We start from the raw sequence: 19,250 nt of genomic DNA, 5'->3' as shown, positions 1-19,250 counted from the left end.
CTTTACTACAACAAATTTAATTTTTTTCCCAAATAAACTGTTAGAGGGTGTTTGGTTTTTTAGCACTTATAAGTGCTACCACTTACTAAGTGATAATCACTTAGTAAGTGATATCACTTGTAAGTGATGTGGCGTTTGTTTTCTATCACTTCTAAGTGTTTGATTTTTGTTTTTATATTAATTCTAAATATCATAAAAATGAGAAATTGTTTATTTTGACCTTAATGTATTTGCATATTAGCATTTCATACTAACTCATTATACTCGCGAGTTTGGATACAAGAGAATTACGATTTATGAGTGCTTTATGTTGAAAATATTAACCTCAAATAATTAAAAATTATGAAGGAGAAAGAACTTACGTTGCATCATGGAATTTGGGTGGTTCCGTGGTTAATGAAGGATGAGATGTGAAAAAAATTTAAGAGAAAAGCTTAGGGGAAGGATGAGTGAAGAAGGAAAAGGGTCATTGATAAAGTCATAAAAAGATTTTTTTACATATCAATTGTTTAAGATTTTCTTTTTAGTTATAATTACATTGGTAATTATTATATTCGGTAGGGATAGAAATGTCTTTTTTAGCACTTAGAAAGTAAGTGGAAAAAAAATAAGCTCGAAGTTGGACCTTACTTTTTTGCACTTACTTTGACCCCACTTACAAGTGATGTTCACTTATTAAGTGAAAAAACAAAGGACCTAAAATTACCGGCCCACACTTATTAAGTGAAAATCACTTAATAAGTGCAAAAAATCAAACACCCTCTTAGTTAGGAAGGAGGTTAAACAATTGGTTGGATAAATTGAGGATGAACTTGGGGAGTTGGTCACATTTAGGGGGCAAAAGGAATTTTTTCCCTTACAAATATACGAAATTCCCTCTTCTTTTCCCTTTCTCCCCCCGCCTTCCTGAAACATTCTCCTGCTATGATTCTCTCGCTCTAATTTCTCTCTCCCTCTCTCTCTCTCTCTAGACGGAGTCTTACAGTAATGGATTCCATCGTTTCAACAGCATTATCCGAGATATGTTCTAATGGAGTTAAAGGAATTTCTCTTACAAACTTATGGCCGAACTTACAAAATTCAATATCTTCATCTGGTCTTAATCTCTGTAATGGAGTAAAAAAATCCATCTGGTATAGAATTATCAAAACCCCAGGTCTTGAATTCAAATCTAATAACAATGAATCAACTTTTGATTCTCAAGACCCTTTAATCGAATCATATGAAGAAGCTGAGAAGTTAGGGTTGAAGATTGTTGCTGGTGAACAACTCAGAGATTGTTTTGTTGGACTTTATGACCGTAAAGTTGCTGATTCTGGAATTTCTTCAACTCAAAGGCTTGCCCTAGAACGACTTGGTAGTGTTAGGTTAGCTCTCGTTACTTTTAATTTAGCTTCTTCAAGTTTTGTTTTTTCTTAATGGTTTTAGTTCTAATAACCACTTGTTCTAATAAAGATTGTATTTTTACATTGAGTGACTAATTTTTTCCTTAGTGGTAGACCTAGGGCTTCAGGAGAAAGTGCTTTATGTACAACTTTTCTATTTTACAATGGGTTATTTATGTAGAGAATTGAAGTAGCATTAAAGGGTTGTAACCCGTAGTAGATGCTTTGGTTGTACGTATAGAATTTTTCGTGCTAGACCATGATCTTGTTAGATTGTACCATATTTAGGGCAAATGAACCCACCCCTGTATTTGCTCCAGTTACTCCAAAGTAGGAGCTTTTAGAGCAAGTGATTATCCACTACATTGACAATTTTCTCTAAAAGTACGAGCTTTTAGAATGCATAGTAATAAAGCGAGTGGTTAATTAAGTCTATTTAAGACAAAGAGGAAGGAAATTGGCACGTGCAAACACCGAGAGGAAGTATGGAGGACGATGGGCTCCACATAAATGCCACTGACACCCAAATTTCTACCGGTGCTGTCGTGTCCGTGAGTCCATCACATATGTGATTTAACTTTATCATAACGTATTTCATTCTATTAGGGAAGTTATATCAAGTAAACTGATGACAACTGTGTCTGAATGTTGTAGCTTTTTAAAGCAAGTGATTTAATATTTTTTCTTATACCATGTTAATAACCACTTGTTTTAAAAAGCTCGGATTGTTGGGAAAGGGATCATGATGGATGCAATAAAGTAATGCAGGTCTTACATGGATGGACCTCATATTTGTATGGTACGCGAAAGTTCTATTTTAGAATTAGAGCATCGAAGGAAACGACGAGTACCATGTTGCTTACTTTAAACTAATTCTTTACAAAAGTTTGTCAGATGTATTGGACCAGTTAGGCAACAAGTCTACATGGAGAGTATATCCTATAATAAAGATGATTTATGTCTCTTTGGCATCTTCAAATACAGTTCGTAATCTGTTTTTACGGTTCAACTGCAAAATGGGGTTGAGTTTTGGTTTTGCATTATTGCATCCTCTTGCTTAGCTCGCTCTGATTCTATTGCAACTCTATTTAATGTGGTGATCCTAGACATCAATTTGGATTTTGGTCCTTTGGAAAGGAAACTATTGCTACTCTATTGTTGCGGAAGTATAACGTTTCTACCAAAGCATGCCTTGGCACGAGTTACATAGAATTCCAGATGGACTCGGTTGGAACAGTATGATAGCTAAAGCTTCTTTCAGTGTTGTGTAAGGAATAGATCCTGCTGATGATAATACCTTTTCATGGTTTTGCAGAAGTGATGGAATAACACAGAGCCAACTCGCTAAGGAATTTGGCATCAAAGGAAGCAATTTTTTCTACATAGTTAGGAGCTTGGAATGCCAAGGGTTGGTTGTAAGGCAATCATCTACTGTAAGAACAGAAGAAGCTGGCACTGAAGGCGAAGATGGCTCAAAAAATACATCCATTGAAAATACGAATTTGATTCGCTTAATTCGTTATGCAAAACACTTAAATTCTCAACAAAGACTTGTAATTACCAATAGAGAAGCGCTGGGGAGTCTTACAAGTACAAATGGAAGTTCTTCGGCTAAGGATTTTGTTGCAGGAAACCATGTCAAAGAAGTCCGTGTGAAGGATTATCTCCCAGATTTGAAAGCTGTTTGTGAAAAACTTGAAGAAGCCGATGGCAAGGTGAATTATGTTCCATCTATATATTTATACCTCATTTGAAGACCTCATATTATTCATTGTGCTGATGTTTCCTGACATTATTTTTTGAAGGTTCTTGTCTCATCTGATATTAAAAAGGCTCTTGGTTATCAAAAGACCACTGGTCATAGAACCTGGAGAAATGTAAGTTCAATATTATAGTTGCATATTTTAATCTACTGCTCCTGTGAAGAGGCATGATTGCTCCTATTCTTTACTATAAAATTCCCTGTAAAATACTTCACAGATCTGCAAGAGGTTGAAAGATGCTCGTGTAGTTGAAGAATTTCATGCGGAAGTCAATAACAAAAAGGTGTGTGTGATCATATGTTCTCTCTCTCTCTCTCTCTCTCTCTGTATATATATATATATATATATATATATATCCTCTTGACAATCTGGTTATATTGTGATGTCATATCTATCTTTCTTTTGGTTGTTTTTCATTGGTTTATCTCATGTGAGACTCTGACATGGAGCAGGTATCTGGTACAGAGAATGAAAAAACGCCAGTATAGTAGGTCCTTTAGTTTCAACTTCTAAGTACAATTTTTTTACTTCCTAATCAACGGTCTTCACTTGTACATGAATGGCTGAACCTAGACTGGTATTGTACGAGTCTACGACCCTAATGCGATTATGTGCAAGAGTGTCCAAGTAACATAAACTCGTATCAGGGTATCTGTCATGGCAAAACTTAATTTTCAGTTACATACATTATCCTAACGTAGATACGCGAGAGAAGATGCGGGCTGAGCTTGCTCTGTTGTCATTTTCTCAACTGTCACTTTTTTATTAGTAAGAAAATGAGAAATTGCTCTAATCATTTGTTAAATGGTGTATTCATAATTTGGCAGGGCATCAAATGTTTACGTTTATTGAAAAAGTTTGATCAGAAGCATTTTGAATCAAAATCTGTTTCATGTGGATCTGATGATTTAGATATAGATCAACCGGCTGGATGTGAAAAAAGAGACCAACTGAATGAACTACTTTTTGAGCTTCCAATTGAGCATCAAATACACGATATGATTTCTTCTGAAGGATCAAAAGGTCTTACTGTTACGGAGGTTTGTTATCACATCCATGCTCTACAGACGTAGTTTTGGTGAATCGTGATATTTACCTACACCTTCTTAAAGCTTTCTATCTATTATATCTAAATCTGTCTTTTTCTTTGTGATCTCTATCCAGATTTGCAAGCGAGTCGGGTTGGATAATAAGTCGAACGGTTGTCGTCGTCTTCGTAATATGTTCACAAGGTTTGGTTGTCATCTTCAGGCTGAAAGCCATAACAAGTCTTGGCACTATCGAGTTTGGACATCTGGGAACTTCACCGGTGGTTCACTAGTTGATGTTCCTGGTAAGTCTGCAAATGTTGTTGAGGAAGAGAAGCTACCGACTCAAGTTAGTCATAATAAATCATATGTAGCCACATTGCAATTAGATTCTTCAACTTCAAAAGAAGAGCTTTTCAGTCCCCGAAAAATAGAGAGAAGACAAGTTGGATTAGAACCTGAAAGTAGTCCTCTTGGTAATAGCCCGAACAAGCAGACCGTTGTTCATGGAAGTAAACCACAGGATTTAGTTAGTGAATGTAATTTAGCTCGAACAGGCCTGCATGCTGATCCAGCAGAAACACCAAGCCCATACCGATGTCTTTCTGTGGTTGCAACCATTGCTCAAAGAGAACGGAGGATACTTCAACGATTACAGGTCCTTTTACTATCCACTTACTGCTTTAAGCTTACCGAGTTTCTATTATCTCCTACCGAGCAAGCTTTTGTTTAGTTATTTCGGATATAACACTTCTTTAAAATTTCTGTGCAGGAAGAAAAATTCGTTCTGACAGTTGAGCTCCGTAAGTGGCTTGATGGTCTTGAGAAAAATAAAAGTACACCAATCGCTAGGAGAACTTTGAATCGAACATTAAATAAACTTCAAGATGAAGGATGCTGCAAACGCATTCGCTATGTCGTTCCTGATATTACTAACCATCGTCTTATGCGAACTGTCGAGGTCGTATCTATTGAAACTTTAACTCCCGAACTCAAGGGTCAAATTCCTGAGAGATTTAGAGCGTTCAATAGGAAAAATCGTGATCAGGCCATAGCTCGATTAAAAATTGATAAGTTGGCTCCAATACTACCTGGTGTTAAGAGGATTTTCAGCTCTACAAGTTCAAAGTTAGGCTCTGCAAATTCAAAATCAGACTCTGCACTAATAGTAGAAGCCATGCGTGCTAATGGATTAGTTTTTGCCAAAATTGATCGTGCAAAGTTGCTGCATAACTTTCTCTGGGGTTATTTAAGTAGTTCACCTGATTTTGATGGTGCTTTATCCTCTACGAGAAATTGGTATGACTTGGAGAACCGTCACAGCACTTGCAAATTGCTTGAACTAAATGCGTGTATAGACAAAATGCCACTTGACTTATATCTACAAGTTGTTGGATCTGCATATAAGTTTGGCGATTTGATTGAGAGTTGCAAATGCCTCTGTGATCTTCCAGTACAGGTTCACAAGTCTGTTTGGGACGCTCAGGCTTCTGCGCGACTTGCACGAACTATTAATATATTACGCCGACTGAAGGTAAACAACATAAGCTTGTTATAATACAAAATAGCTGCATTTGTCAAGACATTTATGGGGGAAACCAAGTAGGTTAGATATAATGTAGGAAGTTATATATAATGTTTGCCTGTCTTTAGATAGAGAGGAAATCTCTATTAACTGAGAATCGAGGCCCTGTTTGTAAAACGTTCTGCTTCCTATTTATTAGTGTTCCTTATTGTGCTTCACTTATCTCGTAGTGACCATTCTAGTATTTTCTTTTGTTTTTCTTATAAGAAGCTATGGGCCCTCTGAGGATATATTGGCCATAATCTAGAAATTTTCTTTGGGTTGATCCATTTAATAATGGGTGTCCTTCCTTCTAGACAAGTGCTTGCTTGTATGGCAGAGGATAAGCAGATCTACTTCTTCCATTCTCCAGATTGACTTGATCGAAAGGTCCTAGAGAGATTTCTTTTGAGCCTTATGATGTATTTCTATTATGCAATTCACTATAAATTATGCCTTGAGTCCTTGACTGGTAGTTCACCTTTTAATGTGTAGTTGATTCGGTTAGTTACTGATGGACATACAGAAGATGCAGAGGTAACCACACATGCTACTTTTACTTACGCTATGGAGCTTAAACCATATATTGAGGAACCTTTTTCAAAAGTGCCATTGTTAAAGAGTGGAAATTCCGTTGATCTTCGCCCAAGGATCAGGCATTACTTCGTCTTATCAAACAAGGAAGCCGTCGATCTATACTGGAAGACTTTAGAACGTTGTTATGCTACAGCTGATCGAAGAGCTGCCGTGCATGCATTCCCAGGATCTGCTGTACCAGAGGTACAGTGTCTTTCTTTTATATTAGTTCGCTTATGCTTTCTCTAACTGCTGTTACTCGGCATCTTGGTGCATTACAAGTTTGTAACTTTGTTATAAATTTATCACTATATGTTAGCTCTCTGTGAGTAAGAGTAACAATGATAGACTATTTTGCTTTTTGTGATCTACCAAGGAGGATCTGCTTCTATTTTATTAGGTCATTCAGGGTGGTTTGTACTGTGCCGTTTAATGAGCTTTTGGTTCCTAGCCGAGGATTAGAATCTTGAAGGAGGTTATCTCACATGCTATTTTTCTTAGCAATTTTTGAAATTCTACAAGGGAGCTATATTTAAAGATGGGAAAATGAATTTTGAGAAGATTAAGTTGGCTGTTCTTCCTCTGCTTTTCCTTTGGTGTAAAAAGAAACTTTGGACGCTCGTGTATTCTTTAGGGGCTTTACTTCTAACCGAGAGACACCGATTTACCACATTGTGAGTTGTGGGCGTAATTGGATTTGGTATTCGTTTATCTAGGATTACACTTATGGACGGATTCGATATATATTATATACATGTATATAATATGCATGTTTTCTGTTTAAACATTTACTGAACAATATACTGTTTTTGCATCATTTTGAGTAATTGAGAATGGTTTAATTATATTTTCGTTAATAATATTCTTTGTGGAATTCCAATTTATTTAACGTTTATTACAAGTAAGGACATCAATAACGAGTTTTTTCTCCAACTTTTTGTTGATACATAATCGAGAGTCGAGACTGACATTTTCATCTATAAAATGTTCACAGATATGTCACTAACGCCATAACATGGAAAGAACAAGGTTTTTGTACTTAAAATGTATGTGGCATGGATTCAGCCATTTGAAATATGTGGTTGCATATGTGAATTGTGATTAAACAATTAAAAGATCTTGGATGAATAAATCACAGCTTCTCTCTCTGAATTTCTTCATTAACTTTTTTTCTTTTCCTCGTACTAGGACTCTTTAAATTTTCCTTTTGTTAAGATGATACATGCTAGCCTTTTCATTGATTAATTGACTGATTTATTTCTTTGTTTTGTTCAATAACATGATTGATCAATTTGCAGGTGCTGTATTATTCTTGTAATAAGGGGCTATCACGTCTTAGATTACGGAGAGACTCTAGTTACAACAGGAAGCAGCTTCGTCCAGAAAAAAGTAATTCCAGATCAGCTTCTCGGAGAAGGAAGAAATGTACGGGAGTCCGAACTCCTGTTGCAACTTGTACAGAAGATCCCAGTCCATCTACTGCTACCCTTGAGGAAATGCAGGACCATGTTGGAAAACGAAAGCGGCAATCTGGATCTCAATCTCTTCCCAGAAAATTTCTCAAAGTGTTGAATGAAGGAATTACTGATGGTAAAAAGGTTTATGAATCCTTGGCAGTTGCCAATGCTGTGGAGCTCCTCAAGCTTGTATTCTTGAACAACTCAACTGCATCAGAGGTGCCCATGATGCTAACAGAGATTCTAAAATGTTATTCTAACGAGGAGCTGTTTGAAGCATTCTATTACCTTAAAGAGAAAAGGATCTTGGTAAACTCTCTCAATGCTCACTTGTCGCACTAATCACTTTACTTTCAGTTCGATTTTTGAAGCTCCTCTACCACATAATATGAGTTGATAGCGTGACCCTGTTCAAATTGCACGAGTTACTCGTTTTTTTTTTTAAATCGGTGCCACGGTCGCTTTCGAATCGGGATACTACCACAGGCCCGGGCCTACACACGGATCGCGAATAACTCGCAGATCAACTTCTTATGTTATAGTTACATGCAAGAAAGAACATATGAAAGAGGAAAGTAGGCATGTTGGCCATTACCTGGAGTAAATTGTATGGACATTCTCATATTGGACATGAGAATTATTTGCAAGTTTTATGTTAGAATTTAGTTACACAATCTCACTGGTGAAGTCAGTATGATTTCCGTTGTTGTTCTTCTAAGTCCTAAATCCTAATCGTCTCAACTTGTGCAGGTCTGTGGCAAAGAAAATCCTTGTAGTCTTTCTCGAAGCTACCTCAACCGTGTTTTATCTTCACCATTTCCAATTAACACTGGAAAGAGTGCTTCGAAGTTTGCGAACTGGTTAAGCGAGAGAGAAAAAGATCTCATGGAGGAGGTGATACATCTTGATGCTGATTTACAGTGTGGTGATATCTTCCATTTGTTAGGTCTAGTTTCTTCAGGAGAATTCTTCATTTCACCTCATTTGCCAGATGAGGGCGTAGGAGAGGCTGAGGAGAAAAAGAATTCTAAAAATAAAACTCATGAATCTGAAGAATGTGATAAGAAACAGGTTAAGCATGCAATGGTTAAAGGGGAGGAATATATGTGCCGGCGAGAAAAAGGTTTTCCTGGTTTAAAGGTATCTCTAAACCGTGCAGTAATTCCAACAACTGAGACCATGAAATTATCTTATAATGAGGAGATTAATTCTGCAAATTCAGCTATGCTTGATGACAATGATAAGATCATGTATCATGAACTCGGAATCTCAAACAAAAATGTTGCATCATCTGGTGAATCTCTGTGGGAAGCTATGACTCGTTATGGTCAATCTTTGATTGCTGTAAAATTTAATGACCAAGAAACAAGTCCATTAAATCCAGTGCTCTTCCGAACAGTTCATTCCACCATTTGTAAATGTGGTGACCAGGGATTGAGCATGAAAGAACTTCCCCAAGTTACAGGTAAGTCTATATTTAACCTTTGATGTTTAGTCCAAATATCAAAAACATTCAGGTGATTTAGATCCATCACTGAAAAGGAAAAATCACCCCAAATTTTTGATGTATCTGATTGCATGCATAATATCATGAAAAGTGGACGCAGATTTTTCAACTGCTACTTGTTATCGACAATAGGTCTGGAGAAGTTAAAAAGTGTGTAACTAAGTAAAAATTTTGTTTTCTTTTACTGTGGAGAAATAACTGGGTCTCCTACCGACAAATAAATATATCAGTCTTCTTTTTACAGGGGAGATGGCGAAACTTGTAGTAGATGTGCTTGAAGTATTTGGATTAGTTCTGAAGGTATACAACCTATGAATGCTTTTTAGCTATTTGAGAATCTCTTTCCCTTGGTTTCTATTACGAAGATTAGATTAGCTTTGATTTCTAATATAGGAGTGATTTAACACAGGTGAATGCTTATAACTCGGTTCATATAGTTGATGCTTCATACCGATCCAAGTACTTTTTATCCTCGACAGGCATTCATCCGCAAGATCTGAATTCACCTTGTCACATGAAATTTCCTGATTCCGGACCCCAACTAGAAAATGTGGAAAATGCTGAAACTACCATGGACCTTGATAATGTGCATAAAAAATCTTTTCTCAATCTTGCCAAAGAAACTCCTCAAGACTCAAATGAAGCTCAATCTCACAGAGATGATAATGTTAGATATCAAAATAATGTGCAGAAAGAAGTTGATGTTTCATCAGAAGGGATGAAGGAAAGAGATAATGTTAAATGCATGAATTCTGGTGATTCGTATTGTCATTCCTTTAGGCCAATACTTCCATGGATAAATGGCGATGGAACGACAAATTCAATTGTATACACCGCAATCACACGAAACATCCTTGGGTTTGTGATGCAAAATCCTGGTGTATTGGAGGTATGTTTGCTATATCCGATATTTTAATGCATGTTAGTTAGGAATGTTAATTTATTTATTAGGGTCTACAGCTCAAACTTTACGACTCTCAAGTCTCAATGTGCATCTAATACAACATATATGTGTGATAATTGGGGCGGGGTCTTTTGGTTTATAATTTACTTGTATATTTGTATTTTAGTTCTTATATGCATTTACTTCTCTAGTAAGATCAGAACTTAAAACAAGTCATCTTCTCTTAGGCTTGTTTTTTTTTAACTGGAAACACATGCATTTGATGCTAAGATTTGTTCTAGGATCTGAGTTCATTGGAAGGATAAAAGCTTGCAAACCAACTAAAATTACACATGAGTTATATTCAGGTTCCTGATTTAGATCTTTGAAGGAAAAACATCACCTTAGTTTTATGTTCAATTTTATCTTAAGATCTTGAAACAAGTATTTATATAATCCAATACATGTGTTTTCAGCTTATAAAATAAGTCTGAATTTGATAAAGAAGAGCTGTTTTAAGGTCTGAATTTATTAGAGATGGAAACACACGCATATACTAAATGTAAATTACAACATAGATTGGTTCAATTTTCAGATTCGGACTTAAGAAAACACAAACAACACCTTAGTCTTACATTGCTTTAAAAGACCTTCTGGACTTGAATAATAAGTTAGCTCACTGTCTTACATCTAGTTAGGCCTTTTGGGTGGGATTGGCTCAGACATTGGCGAGTGGAGAAGCCTCGGTGGTCTAGAGTAGATCCGTCGCCCATACCAAAGAAAATCTTATATCATGTGGATCTAGGCCAGGGACCTTGGTCGGTTCCTGAATCAATGTCAATGTGGTTGGTATTGAGACAAGTGGTACGTCAGATGTGCCACCAGGTTATGGGTTCATCCACTGGCTCGGTCATAGCCAGGGCTTAATGTTGGCTCATTTCTTTGTTTTCTAAAGTTTAATTCTTTTGTTTTTTCAGGACAATATTATCCACCGTATGCGCACATTGAATCCTCAGGTATGCTCTCTTATTCGCCTTATCAACAAGATTCTCTTTTGAGGAAAATAAAAGTTCGAACCGCTAAACATTGATGGAAAAAGTATCTAAATCGACCTTTCTTAGGACGAAAAAGATAGACATCCAAGGATGATAACCAGGTGCCACTCTTGTGCATTTCCTTAGTGGGTTTTTGCCAGTAACAAACCGATAAGCTCAGGCCAATCCAATCCACTAGGGAGTCATCCAAATGAACCCACCTTAAGTAAATAAAAATACCGTCTTTTCTCTTTAACCTAGCTCATGAATATCTGATCTAACTTTTAACTCTTTATGATGACAGAGTTGCAGAAAACTATTGGAGTTAATGGTTCTCGATAATCATCTTATAGTGAAGAAAATGTATCAGATAAATACTTCCAATGGATCTTTTCCATCTTCACTTCAGAGTCTTTTCAAGAGTAGCAAGAACTTCAAGAAACCAGAACCAGTTTATAGAGAACATTTCTTTGCTAATCCCTTGAGTACATCTTTCTTATAGCCCAAATAACTTTTTTGTGCCTAATTTATATACTAGGTTAACTTCATTCACTGTATATCTCCAAATTCCCAAATAATTTATCTTGAAGGATTTTGTACTTTTTCTTCTCTTTCTAAAATAATAAAGCAACAATTTTTGTCGTCCCATCTGGTTGTTACAATGTAAAGAATTGGTCGAGGGAAAAACTTTTTATTGAATAAATTTTTTCGAGGTTTTTCATTGTGTGGTTAGTATAAAAGCCATGATAATTGTGTTTTCTCTTGTAACTTCTTAAGAAAAATCATAAGATGTACGGAAACGATATAAATGATTACAAGCTCGTCTTTACAGAAAAACAAATAGTCGTTCTATGCGATAGGAAATGATTAAGAGCTCATCCTTACAAAAACTCATAGTGATTCTCTTGTTTTTGTACCTTGTTCTGAACTTTGATTTCGACTAAAAAGTTCAAGAGTAGGTTAAGATTTTCGGCAAAAAAACATAATTTTTTTCAAAAAAAATCTTAGTTCAAACAAAAATTTCGTTCATCCCTCTGTTTGGTCCCTCTCCAGCCTTTCGCCTGATGTGGCAATATATCACTTGAGCATATATTCTCACCATTCTCTCTCCATTTGTTCCGCACTCAAGTAATATGTCGCCACATCAGGCAGAGGGTTGGGGAAGGGACCAAATGGAGGGATGAATAGAATTTGCCTAGTAGGGATGAATAGAATTTGCCTAGTTCAAATTAGGTCGTATAAGCGAATTTACTAGAAATTTAGGCTGTTGTGAAGTTGTGCCATTCGAATTCGGGAAAGAAAAAAATAAAATTTATCAAGATGATTTTTTTTGCTCAATTTGGATAAAGAGTGGGATTGAGTTCCATTAGCAACAAATAGTGGATATTTTGCTATGTACTGTAACAAAAAATGAAAAATGTTATTAGCAACGCATATTGTTCCATAAATTTAGTAATGGTAAAAGCGTTGCTAAAACTGTAGCAAAATATATTTTCTCTGATTCAGCTAAAAATTCAAAAAATTTCCCCACTCTTCTTCATAAGCAAGAAAAAATATCAAACCAATCACCAGATAAATCAAACAAGTACTATTAAAAACTTAAAACAATGAAGTACTTGAAATTTAAGCTGATCGCTTGTACAAAGTACAAACAAGAACAAAAATTTATCAAACTAGCTCAAGTTCTAGCTAGGCAGTCAAAGCATAAGTTTACCAATTAAAAACAACATCTTAGAAATCTAAGTATCAGTCAGAAGTATCTTTATCGAAGCTTTTTTTTATGGAGTCGAGAAGCTTGTTGAAACAATGGTATGAGAAGAAAACATTACTAACATAGATTTTCGGTCGATCTATTTCCTTTTATATGTCAAGACCATGACAAATTTTTTTGGATCTGATTTATTTAGACAACTGTATATTCGAGATCGTACCCATATGTCCGCCAGGCTATCGAGAGTTGCAGTTGGAACCACAGATTGACCGCAACACGAGATTTCAATCTGCATAAGAGATTTAATCAAGTTAATAGATTTGTGATTTTTCTCACTCGATAGGATTCAGGTATCTTTAATAGTATCCTAATTCATATAATCAAGAAATCTCGAATGATATCACTGGTAATACGTATGAACTTTGTAAAGTAATCGCCTCTGATAGTGCCACATCACTTGGGGGCTTTTGGGGCCGTGGTTGTAGGTGCAACCTCAAGCTTATAGTGTGAAAGCTTCACTGCCGCTGCGGATTTGAACTTCCAAAGCCGACATCCTTGAAAACCCACAACACCCTGGTCAAGGAGTGGATCTGCTTATGTGCTAGCCTCAGTGACATGGTTAACCTGGCTCTGGTACTAACTGATATGAACGCACACCCAATTTTCGGATCTAAAAATAGGTCAACAAGGAAAGGATCGGCTGAGCTTATATACCTACTACAATCCTATCTTGATCCATATGGGTATACATAATGACACATTATCCCACAAATACTTACTTCCATTTTGATGATTTAGTAGTAAGTAGGTATTGTGAAAGCAAAATATAAACCGATTGTATGTTTTCTTGTTTTGACCAAGAATCATTAAAAATAACTCTCACCTCTGATTCGCTATCGAGATTAAGCTTCACTTTGATGTACTTAATGATTGAGGATACTGTTACATTTCTGTCCCTGCACACCACAAGGAGTCGTTTTAAATAGTGACAATAACATGTATTAAGCACTTAAACTATTACTCTATTCTACGTATGTCTTTTTACATAAATCGAACTACTATTCAATGAAGTAGTAATGTAGTATTACATACAAGTGCACGAATAAGCATAGACCGACTTACTTTATACAGATAATAGGTTTCGCTAATTGAGGGAGACGAGCTCGTTTCCTGCACCAATATTAAAAAAGCATACTTAGGCTCACAAGGACGAAAGAAAATATTAAATATATTGGATGTTTCTTTACCTTTTATCATCAAATGCAATAAGATTCATCCAAGTAGGATCCAATCTTTTAAAGGGTTGATTCCCGACCTCGTTACTAGTGGACGTCGCGACTCTTTGTTCGGTAGGTTGAAGAGAAATTTGCGGTGCTGAGCGACTCACATTAGCATCTGAAGTCAAAACAACTCTTTCTTCTGTCGATTCTATTACCCTTTTCCCCTTCCGCACATCCTTGTTTGCACCCGAATCACGATTTGAGGTAGTTTCTAGTTGTTCTGGAGTAGGAGTTTCATTCAGATCCTGAAAGTTGATTCTTTTCTCTTTTGGCTTGTTTTCCCCATTTGAAGTCTGAAGAGGAACATGTAGATCCTCATGGTTGACTTGACAATTCTCACCATTGACATAACTTGTTGAAGTTCCAACCTTCGTCCCGGCCGTCGAGGAAAGCCCACGAAAGTTGTTTATTTTTCCTGTAGGGGGTTTCCCCCCTTTTTCAGTTTGAGGAACATGTAGAGCCTCTTGGTTGACATGACAATGCTCACCGCTGACAAAACTCGCCGAAGTTCCAATATTCGTCCCGAGCTCCGAGAAAAGCCCACGAAAGTTGTTTATTTTTTCTCTAGGGGTGTTTTCCACATTTTCAGTTTGAGGAGGAACATGTAGAGCCTCTTGGTTGACATGACAATGCTCACCACTGACAAGACTTGCCGAAGCTCCAACCTTCGTCCCGACCTTATTTATCTTTTCTCTAGGTTTTTTTTCCCCATTTTCAGTTTGAAGAGGAACATGCAGAGCTTCTTGGTTACTGCTGACAAAACTTGCCGAAGGTCCAACCTTCGTCCCGACTGTCGACAAAAGCCCATGAGAGTTGTTTCGTTTTTCTCTTGTGTTGTTTTCCCAAATTGCAGTTTGAGGAGGAATAGGTAGAGCCTCTTGGTTGACATGACTATCTTCACCACTGACAGAGCTCGTCGAAGATCCAACATTTATGTGGACCTTGGACAAAAGCCCACAAAGCCTACTTTGGTTGGGTGGCTGTAACATGTCTGTCTTTCTACTGTCACGAGCAGGGTTCGAATCATGCTATTTCAACAACAAGTAATTTTTTTTTAATAATGTAAGAGATTTATGACACAAACACTCGTAAATATCGAATAAGTTATAATAAGGCATGAAAGTACCTGCTTTTTACTAAGAATGGGAGTTCTAGCCGAGTTCTGAACCGATGACTTGGGTCCATTACTACTTCTTTTATCAGTTTTTTCTAGGGGGTTGTTAGCTGACTGCTGAAGTAATGAAACTGGAACAAGATAACTCTTTTCCTCGATTCTTTTACCCTTCGAATTTCTGTTTTCTCTTTCCTGTAAAATGCCTACCGGGGACGGGCTAGGTTTATCTCTTCCTAGACTAGCAAGTGAGGATATAGATATCTCAATTTCTCTGGCAGATGTTGCTGTAGTTCTTACATTTTTAGACCTCTTCGTCGGAAAAAAATGAAGTATAATATCTTGCAAGCTATTGTCCGATCTGCACAAAATGTATTAGGACATCACTTAGAAGATACATAGACACTCACTCGCGCACGCACACACACATATATATAGAGAGAGAGGGAGAGAGACTAGAGTACCTTAGATTCTGAATAGGATTGACACCTAAGCCAACCTTACAGACCGGACAGCAATTTGTCTGTTCATCCTCAAACTTGTGATAAATGCAGTCCCTGCAAACTGTGAAATACGAAACTTGAATATCAACTTGAAACTCCATGTCTTAAACATTCTAAGTTAAAGAACTATAAGTGGTTTTGTATACATAGATACTAAAACAAATTGAACATTCCAACATATAATGTGGGTAAGTTCGATATTGCTTGACCTATCTTTCTATGTCATTGACGTAATGATTCTTGGTCTTCAAAGAATAATGTTGCAGGTAATTGGTTTACGTAAATTGGTTGCATTGATATGCCATTCAAATACGGATAATTCTTACGATGGATTTTAAAATACGTGTCTTTTTTGTTTCCATTGAGACGTTACGTTAATTAGCTTGGTGAAGGTATGGCCCATACAAAATGTGTTTTTACCAAAGAAACAACAACCTATCCTTCCTAAAACATGAATGAGGAGTTCTAATGTGCAGTAAATTACGTCCATAAAGCAGAGAAAACACAAACCAAAACAGAATAGAATTTAAAAAAAACACGGAAAGAGTTTCTTGATGCTTACATGTATGAAGACAACTTACGATGGCCGTGGCCTGGCTAAGCATATTGAGACAAAGCAGGCAGGTGAAGCAATCCACAAGTTTTTCCTTCATAACTTTGTCAATAGCAATTTCTTCTTTTTCTTCGGCAATTTCCCCTGTTAGATTTCTCATCCTTATCAGCAAATGCAACCGGAGGCAGTAAACTCCACCAAAAGAATCAACGCACAATTGAAAAACCTACAAGAATAAGGTACTAAAAATTACTAATGCTTGAGAACAAGATTGAAACTCAACCAAGGGTGGACTATTAGTAGGCTACCTAGGGCTAGCCTTCTAACAATTCCCCTTATTTCGATCTACACTAATCATCTCACTCAAATCCATCCATTAGACTTGCCTAATGAGCTACACGATATAAGATTTCCTTGTTGACTTAGTGTGGATGTTTTTTCCTTTTACTATTGATAACCCGATTACCTTGTTGCAAGCAAAGATCTACTGAAACTCCTAAACAACGCGAAGGTTTTAGATCACGTCAATGTCGAAGAGAAATGGATGAGGTTAAGATGGAATCCAACAACTATAATATCACATAAACATGAAATCCATATATTTAATTTGTTTCTTTCATGATAGATCCAAAATTCTAGACCATAAATGGAGCTCGATCGTTCTTCTGAGCGAACATGTATTTTTTACATAGTCATTCTAACTTGATATTGATTCACAACTAATATGAGAAGTTAGTAACTTATTTGGAAAATACATTAAAGAGGATTTTACCTTTCAATGCCGAATTATGTATCGATCAATACCTTCTAATCAAAATCGTAAAGGTTGGGATTGTGTTATTATTACATATATTATCTTTCTCTGTAGGTGGAAACTTTCTTCTCCTCCATTTCGATGAGCTTTATTCCTTTCAAGGTTTGATTTTTTTATGGCATTTCTCTACTTTTCTCAGATACCCATTTTATGTTGCCAAAAGACTTATTAATTTGACAATACATCAACTACGCTTTTGTGTGACGATTGATATCTCGAACGATCTTATCAAAGCCAAAATGAGGAGATTAAGATTTTACTAGGAAATTCTAATGCATTTAAAACCTAATATCTATAACTCCATGTTCCTGAGCGGTGTATCTTGATTTGACAATGTACATCTAAAACCATCTTATCATATTCAAAATAAGGAGATTAGAGGTCTTGCTTGAAAACCTAATCCTAACTCGTAGTATTGTAATTGTGTATACCTAAGCGATGGGGTTTGATTTGACATTATCATTACGTCTTTGTTTTTTTACGATATGTATAACTAGAACAATCTTATCTAAATCAAAATTAAAATATTGGGGATTTTATTAGAAAAACCTAATCTTAAACCCCCAATATCTATAATTTTAAGTGATGGATCTTGATTTGACAATGTATCATTTCGCCTTCGTTTTTTTATGATGTGAATCTAGATCAATCTTATCAGAGCCAAAATACGAAGATTGGGGATTCTAAAAACTAAAGGTATATAGACCCTAATATCTATAATTGTGTCTTTCTAAGCAATGTATTCTTGATTTGACAATATCAACTACGCCTTCGTTTTTTACGATGTATATCTAGAACAATCCTATCAAAACAAAATTAAAAGATTGGGGATTTTATATGAAAAGGTACATATATATAAACCCTAGTAACTATAATTGAGGAGATTAACCATACAAGAATCCAAAACCATGTAAAACCTCCATTAAAGATCTTTCTCACAAACATAAATAACTCAAACATCAATCTACAAACAGAGTAACCATTAAAATTTGATCCTAAGCAACACTTCAAGAACATCATAATCTTCATCTTTGGATTAAGAAACAAATACCCAAAGATCCCAAACACTTTGTTCATACCAATTAAAACATTAAATCCTAATGATAAACAAAATTCAAATCAATCCATGAAAATCATCTTAATATAACAAAACAGAGCAATCTAATATCAACCCAAGAACCACATTAATGTTAATAATAAGATTATTGATTATTATAAGAATGAAAAGTACATTCAAGTATAGAAAAGATCAAACCTTTTGATAGAGAAGGATTGTTTTCTTTGATTTTTGATGATATCTTAACTAGTAAGACTTGTTCAAGATTCTTCTTCTTCCTATGTTCATGCAAGATAGATAGAGAAAAAGGGTACAGAGAGAAAAAGGTCTAACTCCTCATTACATGAGAAGAGTCTTGCGGCTGAGAGGTGTACTAGAAGTAAAAGGAGTTGTCCTTATTATAACTTCTGTTTTACTACTTTTATTTGTGATCTTCATCAAGGGTTATTATTCAGTGTGAACGTATACAAATTAACAACTTCTATATCCAACATGCAACGATAATAATCAACCTCATAGAATCATCTTTGTGATTTTATACCGTTCGATTGAATATTTGTTGCTTTCCGTAATAACTTGAACGGTTAATTCCGTTTTAGTCCCCAATGTGTGACAAATTTTCTATTTTGTCCTCCATAAGTGTCGGACAATCCGATTTGGTTTCGAAGGTCAAAAAAGGTTCAATTTTTCCAAAAATACTTTTGAGAGTCAAAATGAAATTAAACTTAAAAAAGGTCTTAAAACATCTATTTCTACCTCATCTCTCGTTATCTTCTCCATTTCATCACTTCTGCCCTCCACTTCATCTCTCTCTCGCCACTTCATCCTTCTACTCCGATAAAAACACATCCGCCGACAACCTTCAACCCAGTAATTCTTCTTATTTTCTTCTCACTTTTTTTTTCTCTCTCTTTATACTAACGCCGACGAAGGGAAGGACACCCTTTCCTTCGTCGGTTGAGAGTAGAGAGAGAGAGAATGAGAGAGAAGAGAAGAAGAAAAAGAAGAAATTGGGTTGAAGATC

At 36.0% G+C, this 19,250-nt stretch overlaps 2 protein-coding genes across 5 annotated transcripts; one reads left to right on the top strand and one right to left on the bottom strand.

Annotated features, from left to right (window-relative positions):
* The first annotated feature begins 769 nt into the window (after window positions 1–769).
* On the top strand, window positions 770–11,843 carry LOC147539245 (uncharacterized). The gene is made up of 14 exons (XM_086642425.1): window positions 770–1,367; window positions 2,701–3,100; window positions 3,191–3,262; window positions 3,366–3,431; window positions 3,976–4,188; window positions 4,313–4,834; window positions 4,949–5,710; window positions 6,236–6,520; window positions 7,615–8,082; window positions 8,524–9,238; window positions 9,525–9,580; window positions 9,690–10,169; window positions 11,141–11,179; window positions 11,502–11,843. The coding sequence occupies exons 1-14, from the start codon at window positions 988–990 to the stop codon at window positions 11,697–11,699; spliced, it is 4,656 nt and encodes a 1,551-aa protein (XP_086498551.1). The 5' UTR covers window positions 770–987; the 3' UTR covers window positions 11,700–11,843.
* A 927-nt stretch (window positions 11,844–12,770) lies between these two features.
* LOC147539244 (E3 ubiquitin protein ligase DRIP1-like) lies at window positions 12,771–18,623 on the bottom strand. Of its 4 annotated transcripts, none has more exons than XM_086641536.1 (9): window positions 18,425–18,598; window positions 17,128–17,393; window positions 16,365–16,581; window positions 15,764–15,863; window positions 15,315–15,660; window positions 14,156–15,216; window positions 14,031–14,078; window positions 13,792–13,864; window positions 12,771–13,197 (listed from the first exon to the last, which is right to left on the bottom strand). In XM_086641536.1, exons 3-9 carry the CDS (start codon window positions 16,513–16,515, stop codon window positions 13,048–13,050), a joined length of 1,929 nt encoding a protein of 642 aa, XP_086497662.1. In that variant the 5' UTR covers window positions 16,516–16,581; window positions 17,128–17,393; window positions 18,425–18,598; the 3' UTR covers window positions 12,771–13,047. The 4 variants fall into 4 exon arrangements, with proteins under 4 accessions (XP_086497662.1, XP_086497664.1, XP_086497661.1 ...); XM_086641538.1 differs by having other exon boundaries at window positions 16,365–16,499; XM_086641535.1 differs by lacking the exon at window positions 17,128–17,393 and having other exon boundaries at window positions 18,425–18,623.
* Window positions 18,624–19,250: the final 627 nt, after the last annotated feature.

The sequence above is a fragment of the Eschscholzia californica genome, unplaced genomic scaffold, assembly GCF_041429995.1.
Source record: "Eschscholzia californica isolate CP2 unplaced genomic scaffold, dmEscCali1.0.p SCAF_5, whole genome shotgun sequence".
NCBI classification, from domain to species: domain Eukaryota; kingdom Viridiplantae; phylum Streptophyta; class Magnoliopsida; order Ranunculales; family Papaveraceae; genus Eschscholzia; species Eschscholzia californica.
The sequence above is the reverse complement of the archived record's forward strand: the minus strand, read 5'-3'. Positions and strand labels throughout refer to the sequence as shown.

Bases quoted from the DNA above. Each gene is read 5' to 3' on its own strand.
- LOC147539244 (XM_086641535.1), bottom strand. From the start codon at position 16,515: ATGAGAAATCTAACAGGGGAAATTGCCGAAGAAAAAGAAGAAATTGCT. The intron at 15,661-15,763 runs GTACTCTAGTCT...CATTTTGTGCAG, and splicing joins AATCCTATTCAGAATCTAAG to ATCGGACAATAGCTTGCAAG. The intron at 15,217-15,314 runs GTACTTTCATGC...TTGTTGAAATAG, and splicing joins CCATTCTTAGTAAAAAGCAG to CATGATTCGAACCCTGCTCG.
- LOC147539245 (XM_086642425.1), top strand. From the start codon at position 988: ATGGATTCCATCGTTTCAACAGCATTATCCGAGATATGTTCTAATGGA. The intron at 9,581-9,689 runs GTATACAACCTA...GATTTAACACAG, and splicing joins TATTTGGATTAGTTCTGAAG to GTGAATGCTTATAACTCGGT. The intron at 11,180-11,501 runs GTATGCTCTCTT...TTATGATGACAG, and splicing joins TGCGCACATTGAATCCTCAG to AGTTGCAGAAAACTATTGGA.